Genomic DNA, 11,259 nt, shown 5'->3' with positions numbered 1-11,259 from the left:
CTTTGGCCAGGATCATCATTCACAGTCGTACAGCCTTCTTTAAAACGTACCATTTAGATGTTTTACTGCCGAGTCATATAAATGAAAATGCCAAAAAAAATAAGCTCAATGTATTCAAATGGGAAGGTTTTGACATACCCACCATGGCAGAAAAGACATCTGAAGGTGCAAGATGTATATGAAGTATGTGATATGCATAAATGTTACCACTGCATTCCACCTGATAAGAAATGCTTTTTGTGCGTATTTTACAGAAAACAAAACATATACTTTCTTTACATTATGTTGGACAACAAATCATGATCAATAACATGGAGTTATTTCCTCTTTTATTTTGGTACGAGGCTGTGATTTGTGCTCATTCAACCACACGAGCTTTGCTAATGTTGGGTGAGGATGCCTGTCAGCATTTCAGCTCTTGCCAAAGGGTATTCACTGGGGATGAAATTAGGGCTCTGTGCAATGAAAATGTTTGGGCCCCTTAGTTTCAGAGACTGGAAATTTGCAGACAAGTGTTCTTCCATTTGTATAGAAACATTGTTAAGGAATCGTGCATTGGTGTGATGCTCAAGCCCATAAACATACATGGGTCCAGTGAGGTAGATCGTTGCTGGACAGTTCCCAACCCCTGACCTGGAAGAGCCCCTGCTTTTGCACATTTAAGTGTTTTCTCTGCTCCCAGCACAGCTGATTTAACTACTTAGCCTTTCTTAATTGAAATGGTGGTTGGGGCAGAAAAAACTGTAAATGTGCATGACAGGGGGTCCTACATGACTGCGGTTGGGAACCACTGCGCTAGACCATTTAAACCTAACCAGCTCTATCTGTTGTGATGTGTATTTTACAACTTGCTGTACGGTGTATGGGTTGGCGATCTCAGGATACTTACAAAGCATATTACTTCACTGGAACTCCTGGTTAGGCCAAGCCTGCCTCATTAAGGCAATGTCCCTGTGCACAATCAAGGTCCATGAAGTGTAAAGTTGGAGTGGAAGAATTGAAGTGTCCTACACAGAGCAATCAACCTCACTGAACACCATTGCGATATGAACCACGCCTCCTGACATCGGTGTCTAATCTCACTAAAGCTCTTGTAGTCGAATAAACAAAAATCCCCACAACCATGCTCCGCGATCTAGTGCAAAGTCTTTTTCGAAAAGTGGAGGTTACTGTAACAGCAAACTAAGGACTACATTTAAAAAGGGACATTCATCAAGCTCAACAATAATAGTCTTAACATTATAACCACCCATATAATATTGAGTAGGTCCCCAACAGTAATGATCTGAGTGGCCTGACATCTTTCTATTGGTACCCAGCATTAACCTTTTCTTCAAGTAGCTCTTCTATCGGATTGGACTACACTGCCTTCACTCCCCTTCATATGCATCAGTGAGCTTTGGCCGCCCATGACCTTGTCACCAGTTCACCGGTTTTCCTGTCTTGTATAATGTTTTGTACAATTCCTGACCATTGCAGCCTAGGAACATCCTACAAGAGCTGCAGTTTTGGAGTTGATCTGATCCAGTTGTCCAGCCATCACTACCTATCCCTGCTCAGAGTAGCTAAATTTTTTATATCTTTGTAAAGTTTTAAAAGTTGCGTAGTAGAAGAAGCGAGTTGCTCGGTCTGTCCGCTGTGCTTCGGTAAGCTTTTCTGGCGCCAGGAGAGACTCAGTCTGTTTATTAACAGCAAAAGATGGGTTTCTTTATATGTTTGACCAAATGCCTGTGCCATCGACATATGTTACTACAAAGAACATGAACCATTGTAAATGTACTGGTGAGATCCTGAAGAATCAAAGAAGAAGAAGAAAGAGCAGAAATAACTCCTTTATATATAGCCTATATATCTAAACTAATTCTAACAAACATTACAGTGCCGGCTGTAGGGTTTGGGATATGTTAGGCAGCTTTTAGCAAGCATTAGGTTCAAGTGACTTTGACAAGAGCAAAATGGTGATGGATAGATAACTGGGTCAGTGCAACTTGGGAACGATAATTAGGCTAACCTCCATGTCTATGAATTGTGTGAGGAAACCGGAGTACCCAGAGGAACCAAGCACATGCATGAGAACTTCATGCACAGAGACCCTGAGGCGGGAATCAAACCCAGGCCCTGGAGGTGCAAGGCGACAGTGCTAAACACTTAGCCACTGCGCCGCCAGTAGATGTGGTAGTGTAGATATACAGTAATTCAGGAAAAGGTTAATGCTGGTTTTGATAGAAAGGTGTAACAACACACAGTGCATTACTGTTATGGTGGCAAAAGGTTGGGACCTACTCAATTTTAGGCAGGTATTGCTGATGGTGTATTTTTTTTTTTATATTATAATCCAGGCGTGTATGGCTACAACGATAGGAGCTGGCGTTTCTCCCTGCCACTAGGTGGCGGTGCGGTCTGCTTAGACGTACAAATAGAAAACGAGGAGGAAGAAGAAGACGAAAGGAAAATGGCGACGTCCATCTGTAGGACATTACAATTTCTCCATCAGAGCACATGTAACAGTTTAAAGGTATGAAATTATATCAGTTTTATAATATCGGATTAAAAAAAAGCGCTGATATTAATATACAAATATAACGTTTTTATTGTTCATTAAAAGGCTGAGAAGAAACATTTACGGCTGTTATGCCTAGACTTGATGTTCAGTTTTAGCAATGATGATGCAGATTAGATTAGATTAGATTAGATTTACAGTTGTACAGATCCAATGGAATTCAGTAAGCAACTAACCAGAAGTGCATAAGTTGCCTTTTTACAATGAATATCAATGTGTTGTAAATAGAAGATGCAGTAGGTAATAAAGATGTAAAATGTGTGTGTGTGTGTGTGTGTGTGTGTGTGTGTATAATAACAACATGATATACATACTGTATGTACTTTTATGAGTTCCGAATGGTACGGTATAAACAAAATAAATACAGAGTAAATGATACACTAGTGCATTAATAAAGCATAAGCTATCGATGGTGCAAGAAAACAGTGCATGATCATGATCAGCTGTTCAGTGAAATAAAGCTATTTTTCAGTCTGTTTGTTTGGGCTTAGAGCCACCTGTTGTGCCGTGCCGTGCCAATGAAAAAAGTGTGAATAGTCCCTGTTTGGGGTGAGAGGAGTCTTTGAAAATGCCTCTCTCTCCTTTTGCAGGTCGCATTTCTTGTAAATATCCTCAAATCAGATGTAGATTTATAGATTACTTGTGAGAGTATGAGGAAAAATTTTTTGAGGGGAATTAAACTTATCCTTTTTCTGGTGGGATTATAAATCATTACCACCAAATACTAAGTGTGTGGAATAGACACACTTTGTGTAAACAGCAGGATGAGAAAGATGCCAAGACTTTGGCATAAACTGTCATGTGCATGCCTTTAGGGTCTCCCTGTAGCACCATGCACAGAAGTAGAAGGTGAGCATAGTATACAAGATCTAAACAGTCCAGGTGAATAATTTCACGGTTTGGAGCACTGGGTGTTCCGCTGATGCAGTGTAATGACCCATGATTTGATGTTTTCTGATGTTTCCATATGCATGCAGTGTGTTGGGCCTTTTCTGGATGTGCAATGGCCCCAGGCTGCACTGGTTCCTGTTCGGACCAAGAAGCGCTACTTTATCCCTCCGGCTGTGGGGCTGAAGGAAAAGTCACACTCCGAGCAGGAGGCGAGGGCGCGTGCTGCAGGAGTCGTCATCAGGCAGGAGTACATGGAGAGACCCATCAACATCTCATGCACAGGTAGCAGTCGTCTTCAGTTCGTAGACAAACTAAATATCTTGATAAAATGCAAGCTTTAAATAGATTCTTTGGTATCGCTTTGTCTCATCAAATGAACATTTAGGAAAAACACCTAAAAACACATTGAACATTTTAGGAGTGGTTAGCATTTCTGGTCTAATGGATTTGTTTTCTGGTGATGATGTATTTATATGTCCTATAAGAGGACAATGCCTGCTCTATGAAAGGTTATTATTATTATTATTATTATTGTTAGTTTTGACCAGGCAGTGTATAAGTCATTGCAGATGGGTCTTTTTAACTCTTTTATCTTTAATAAAGTGTTGTTTATCATCCTGTTACTTTTCTTTGTCTTTAACCTTTTCGCTTTGCATGACCATGTCAGCCGGAATCCTTGATCCGTACATCCCTCCTGAGGGTGATGCTCGTCTCTCCTCTCTATCCAGAGAGGGGCTGAAACAGCGCACAGAGCAGCTGCGACAAAGTGCTGCCTCCCAGCTGGCGTAAGAAACATCACACTCCTGTATTGTACTTCATAACCTTCTTAACATCTGAAGGAGCAGACGAGGTCCCCGAAGAGACCCGAAACAAGTCTGAGGCTCCTTAATTAGAACAATACTACATCCACAGTTTGATACTCGATCTTGTGTACAAAGTTATACTCTGTTTATGTTTTTATATATCATAATAGTTTCTAATATTTTGGGGAATTTTCTTTGCTAAGGATGCGCAAAATAAAGGAGCACGACCCAGAGTTCTCTACGAAAGGGTTCGCCTCACGAGCTCAGGAAATCTTCATCGAGGCTCATTTGGCGCTGACGCAGTAAGGAGCATCTTTATTTTCCATTTATTATCTCTTTTAAATGCTGATTAAATAATTACACTGGTTTATATTGCATTAATTCAAGGGGGTTTATTATTTGTGCTTTTTAATATTTATTAACATACACTTGGGTGTTTTTTTTTTTTCCCGGCGATATTCAGTTCTTCTTGCTGGCTAACATTTTAATTATTTTAATTAAAAATGCCAACAAAATCTTGACTTGACTCTAAGGAAGAAGGTTCTGTAAAGATGACCATTACTGGTGACGAGACACGGATTCATCACTACAAGCCTGTGATTAAACCGCAGAGGATGGAACTAAAACATCCTCAATTAACCAACCGAAAAAAAGTTCAGAAAAACATTTAACAATCAACAGTACTCGTTACAGCGAGAAAGTTATTAAAGAGATGAAGCCTAAACTCCGGATTAAACGCAGGGGACTGCTATCCGAGGACATTGTGATCTTGCATGACGATGCACGTCCGCACGTCTGCTCACACTGTCACTATGCAAACACTTCGTTTTCAAGTGTTAAACCATCCTCCCTGTAGTCCTGATCTTGCTCTATCAGACTTTGATCTGTTTGGTCGCCCGAAAGCAGCCCTACGAGGACGAAGATTCCCATCTGATGAAGAAATGAAGACAGCTTTGCATTCGTGTCTCGCAGCTCAGCATAAAACATTTTTTAATGAGGAAATATGCAAGCTTGTTGACAGATGGACAATATGTATCGAAAAAGCAAGAAGATTATGTCAAACTATGATGTATTTGTCTTCTTCTAAAAGTTAATTAAAATAAATTCTACAGAGTGCGGATAATTTTTGACTCATCTTTTCTGTGTCATTCAACTAGTTTTATCAAGACAGTCAACAGAAGAGATGTGTTTAACATTTATTTTTTCATTTTAATGTATTAATGATGTTACGTATTTGATTCTTTTTCTTTTTAATATTGGCACGTTTCGAAACTTGTCTAGTACCGTGCTAACTACGGCGGTGACATACTGTAGCTTGGCTGGCCTGCTCGTCAAAGTTAGCTAACTTTTTTTAAGGGACATCGACAAAAAACTAAAATACCAAACAAAAAAAATCGCCAATATACAGACAGAATCGACCAAAGTCATTATCCAGTCATAATGACGTAATGCTCCTAAAAATTTTATTTGTGTCCTTAGACCTGTGAAGGTTTCTAGAAAAAATGTATATTCCTAGCAAATTGCATTTTATTTCTTCACTCTTCCAGGTTCAACAAAGAGAAACTCCATTCATTGGTCACAGAAAGGTGTTACCCTGTACGTACACTGCTTATTTTTCCTTTATCGTTCCACAAATGATACATTTATTTCCATGATACATAAATCTTATATTTGTGCAAATTGAATGCCAGACTGATTAAACTATTTGTTGTTGCATCACAAGCTTGCTTTTTATTTCTCCTATCGTTTACAGGAGATGGTTCGAGGAAACAGGTATAAAACTCTGCGCTGGCGCTTTGTTGAGTCTCTGGAGCCGCCACGCCTGGTTCACGCCAGATGCCCGGACATGATCACTAAGGGCAATCTGTACGGGCAAGTGACTATCCGCATGCACTCCAGACAGGTGAGTTAAACAAATCTTGAAAATGAGTTTGTGTAATGTCACTGAACTGAGCGTGGCTGTGCTTCATTGCTTTTGTTTTTTCCCCAGATGTTGGCGATTTACGACCGGTTTGGCCGCTTGATGCTGGGAGATGAAGAGGAGCCCAGGGATGTCCTGGAGTACCTGGTGATGGAGAGACACCTGGTCAACCCGTATGGCATCTGGAGACTACACGGCAAGATTGTCCCGGCATGGGCACCACCTAAAGAACCCATCCATAAGGTTTGTTTCTTAGTACAGTGGATCCTCGGGTTGCGAGGAACGCAGTTTGCGAGTTTTCTCCAAGACGAACAAATATTTTGACTTGGAAAAACAAAAACGTCTTGGTTTACTATCGAGTATCATGTATCACGTGTGTGCTTCTTGTTTTGAAGCCAAGCATCACATGATCACAACTGAGCCAGTGGTTGCTGCGGAAATGTGGGTAATCGTCTCCCCTGCTGGGTCTTAGTGCGTGTCTCTTACTGGTCTAATCAACATCCGTGCACGCGTGTACAGTTTACCATAACACTGTGGCCACGTTTGTGTGTAAAACATATTTTATTTTGTGTTTTTATGCGTGTATGTACAGCGCACGTGTACTGTTTATTATAACATGTGTATGTGCGCGTGTAAAGCAAAAGAAAGTCTCATTAGAGCGGTTAAAAAAATTCCTTTCTCTTCTTGGGTCAGCATGCCGTTATGTGTGCACGTACGTAATTTGTCACCGTGTCCCTTCACACACACACCCCTTCCCTCGCCTGTACACACACACACACATACCCACCCTTCTCCTCTGGTCCTTACACACACCCCTCCCCCCTCTCCTTCTCCCGCCTTTACACACTCACACACTCTGCTCTACACAGAAACACTGCTCTGTCGCGATTCTTTTCAAAGGTAAAGTACAGGTTAATTAGTTTTTTATCTTTATTTTTTAACTTGACAGCAGTGATTCTGTTAGCGTGCATTCACGCGAGAGTTGTTAGCAATGTTCCTTACTAATTTTTTTGATAAAATAGTTTTTTCCGTTTGTGTGTGTGTGTGTAACTCAAATAAGAGAGGAAAAAGTGTTACTGTGTAAGACAAGAAGAAAAAAAGACAGGAGGGGCTGATTACTCCTTTCCTCTTACACAAACACACACACACAGCGCCTATAAATGCAAACACTTATCTGTTGGGAATTAGTTTTACTTTTTCTTTTAACGGTAAAGTGCAGGTTAATTTGTTTTATTTTCACTTTATATTTTGTGTTAATAATTTTTATGTTTTTTTGGGCTGCAGAACAAATAATTTGAGTTTCCATTATTTCTAATAGGGAAATTCACCTTGATTTAAGAGTGTTTTGAAATACGAGCCCACTTCCAGAATGAATTATGCTCGTAATCCAAGGCTCCACTGTATAAGTAGTTTGGTGTTGTAGCATTTTGTCTGTACTGACTAAAGTTCGTTTTTTCATCTCTGAATCAGGAAATGCGTTGGATTGTTTACTGAGCAGGATTATTAAAGTGGCCGTATATAACTTTTATATGGATACGAAGTGTTGGAGAGCCCAGTAATAGAACCAGAGTCACAGTTTGCTGTGGTTAATAGCTGTGTGAATGATTTGGTCTAATGCTTGCTAGCTGAGAGTGTTAATACCTATGAGTGCTTAGGGTCCAAGGTTCGAAGTTAGCTTTAGTGTCATTGTACTAGTATAACACAATACCAAACAGCGTGAACCCAAACAAGAGCATCAACTTACAAAACTAGTCACGTAAATTAATCAAAGAGAAAAAAAAGCACTTTAAATAAAAAAAAAAATCACATAAAATATCATCAAAGGATATTGTATTATTTTCAAAGTTACTCAGACATAGAATTGTTTTCTAGGATAGAAGCTATTTCGCCCGTCCATTTATTCGTGATTTATAATTCTGTATCAGAATTATAAACCGAGGACCACAGGGACCTGGTGTGCCACAAATTTTGCTTTTTTCACTGCATATACAGTAAATTTAAAACATTTGACACTTTTTGTTGCTACTACTTGCAGTGACACTCCCTTTAGGATTGCAGGGCTTAGAGTTTGGGAGTGCCCCGTTTTTCTTTAACTGATATCTCTGTTTCACAATAGTATCAGACTTTCTTATAGTGTCATTTACTGGTTATGCCATTGGTTCAACCATAATAATTCTTGTTTATTTTTCCACAGACTCTTATGATCCCAGGTCCCAAGCTTAAACCAGAAGAGGAGTTTGAGAGTCTGAATTACGAGGTGCCAAAGCCCAAAGCAGTGCAATGGCATAAATAAACCACACGGGGAAGAGATGTTTGATTGTCTTTGTACAGATTTAATTCTTAACTTGTGAAATAAACCAATGTTCCTGAAACTGTATGGCTCTCCCTGGGTGTGTTTACTGAATAACTGAATAATATTTTGATTCAAGTTCTTGTTATAGTGTATACTGCATCACTTTTAACATACAGATTTGCTGTACTGCTTGTGCAGGATGTTTATTCGCTTCTTTGCGGTGTGTACAAATTATTACAGGTGAGGTGTTTAATCGTTATATCCAGTGTTCTTAAATATGTTGGAGTGAAAATAATAACCTTTTAGCAGGTTAAAGTCAAAACACGTAAGAAAAATTGATCACAAAATATATGGATGCAAATCACTTATAATGGTTAACATGAATGTGAATGTATCCTGGCTATATCATGGAGGAATGGAAATTAATGTAAGTTTTAAAGCATGTGCACTTTAATTCTGTTATTGTTAATTCTTGAATCAAATAAGCGATTATTTGTTGGGGATGGGAATCACTAGGGGCCACTCGTGATGATATCACGATACCTAGGTCTCGATTTGATTCGTATTGCAATTCGTCCATACAGTTAAGGTTTTTAATTTTACGCTAGAAGTTTTTTTAAATTGTTATTTAAAGTTACTGTCTCTGTAACTACACTGCCTGCCCAAAAAAGGCACACAGACTAATATTTCTTTGGACAGCCTTGATTATGGCATGTTTATTCCCTGGCATCATTTTGATAAGCTTATGCAATGTCACTACATTTATTGCTGCCCAGAGTCACGTTAATTTCTTTCCAAGATCTTGTATTGAGAATGGGGAGTTGGACCACAGCGTAAAAAAACCTTCAGCACATCCCAAAGAGTCTCAGTGGGGTTAAAGTATGGACCCTGTGGGGGTCAATCCATGTGTGTAAATGAGCTCTCGTGCTACCTGAACCACTCCTTCACAATTTGTGTGGCCTGGCATTTTCATTGCTCGGGAATATGCCTGTGCCATTAGAGAAGGAAAAAATCAATTGTTGGAAAAACCTGGTTATGTAGTAGATTGAGATCAGCTGACCTCATTTATTTTGATCACATAACATTGCTGAACCTACACCAGACTAACAAAAGCAATAATGATCATAATCGTTCAATCGATCAAAAGTTTTTTCTGACCACATCTCTTGCTCAAAGATGATGGCTCAGCCATATCCTTAAAAAGTTTTAATAATGTGTTTTTCAGTTCCTAACCCAGTTTTTTTAGGTGTTTTCTTTGCTTGATGCAGGACAATAATTTGATCCCCTCTGAAACAGAGTAACATCTTTGCCACAACCAAGCAATTCACTGCGTAAGTTCATTTCAGTTCAATTTTATTTGTATAGTGCCTTTAACAGTTGTCATTTTGCAAAGGAGCTTTACACAATCAAGAGTTAGGGTTAAATAACTTGTTGAAGCTCAACCATATTACTGCATATCACTGCAATAATTATTCAGGTGAAGGCCCTTAACTATTTACTTTAGTTAATGAGGGGGTGGGGGGGGAGCAGTGTTCCTCTACACAAGGTACAGGGTTAAAATGGTGTCATGCATGATGATCACATAATAGTACAGTTCACTTTACCTGAATGGGTACAAATATAAATAAAAAATACTTTTTAAAATTGAGTTTCATTAAAATTTTTGTCTGAAGCACTGAAAAAGTCATGAAAAATGAATGCAAATTTGTTCATCAAAAATTTTATGACCCCTGCTCTATGATGATCATTTGCAATAGATACCTCTTAACAAGAAATAGCAATCTGGGTGAATAATTTATCAATGTTGATTGGGCTGCCTTACTGAAACGAGTATACTAGTATTTCTAATATTAGACTTAAATCCAGACGTCTTCACCCATCATCAGTGTCTTAATCACTAACCCTCTTGTCACTGAATTATCACAAATCTCTACAGCCAAACAGCTTCCCAGGAGAACGGAGTATATTATACCAACAACAAATAAAAAATTTTTATACAGTGTGGCTAGTTACAGCTGTGAGTAAAAATAGTGTACTGTGACAATCTTGCTGGATGAGTAGGAATTGTGTCCTGTGTCCTGGACATTAATTTGTGTAGTAATGGTTGAGTTTTTCCCATTTAGACTTTTATTGTGGTATATTACCATAGTGGCATAAACTAGAGAGTCCAGGTTAAATTCCCATCTCGGGTCTGAGTTCACATGTTCGTCCTATGTTTCTTGGGTTTCCTCCGGGTACTCTGGTTTCCTCCCACAGTCCAGCGACATGCAGATTCAGGTAATTAGCATTCCCAAATTGCCCATAATGTGTGTATGTGTCTGCCCTTTGATGGATTGCCACCTTGTCCAGGGCCTCCACGACCCTGTTTACAGGATAAAGCAGTATAGATAATGATGAGTGAGTGAGTGGGTTTGCATTTTTAAAACTAGAACAAAGCACATTGATTAGGATGGGGAAAAATAAAAAATTACCAGACACTCTCCCATCTACATCAATGAAACTGAAAGGGATCATGACCCTGACTTAAAGTTCCTAGATGTCCACATCCCCAAGGTTCTGTCTTGGCACCATAACACTTTGTGTCTAGTTAGAAAAGCACAAAAGTGTATTAAATCCTGAGGAGACTGAAGAAAGGTAATCAAAGTGTGTTGAAACCACCCAGGACATCATTGGCACCCAACTACCAGCAAATGAACACCTTCCCAACAGTAGAAGTCGTCATAAAGTACATAGCATCATCAGAGAGTCCTCCCACCCAAGCCACAAACATTTTGACATCGTTCCGTCCAAG

At 39.3% G+C, this 11,259-nt stretch overlaps 1 protein-coding gene across 1 annotated transcript; it reads left to right on the top strand.

Annotated features, from left to right (window-relative positions):
* Window positions 1-2,409: 2,409 nt before the first annotated feature.
* On the top strand, window positions 2,410-8,552 carry mrpl45 (mitochondrial ribosomal protein L45). The gene is made up of 8 exons (XM_053513456.1): window positions 2,410-2,515; window positions 3,538-3,733; window positions 4,119-4,236; window positions 4,458-4,556; window positions 5,802-5,850; window positions 6,008-6,157; window positions 6,245-6,418; window positions 8,370-8,552. The coding sequence occupies exons 1-8, from the start codon at window positions 2,453-2,455 to the stop codon at window positions 8,466-8,468; spliced, it is 948 nt and encodes a 315-aa protein (XP_053369431.1). The 5' UTR covers window positions 2,410-2,452; the 3' UTR covers window positions 8,469-8,552.
* Window positions 8,553-11,259: the final 2,707 nt, after the last annotated feature.

This window comes from Clarias gariepinus, chromosome 15 (assembly GCF_024256425.1).
Source record: "Clarias gariepinus isolate MV-2021 ecotype Netherlands chromosome 15, CGAR_prim_01v2, whole genome shotgun sequence".
NCBI classification, from domain to species: domain Eukaryota; kingdom Metazoa; phylum Chordata; class Actinopteri; order Siluriformes; family Clariidae; genus Clarias; species Clarias gariepinus.
Note: the sequence above shows the minus strand (reverse complement) of the source record. Positions and strands in the feature narration are given on the sequence as shown.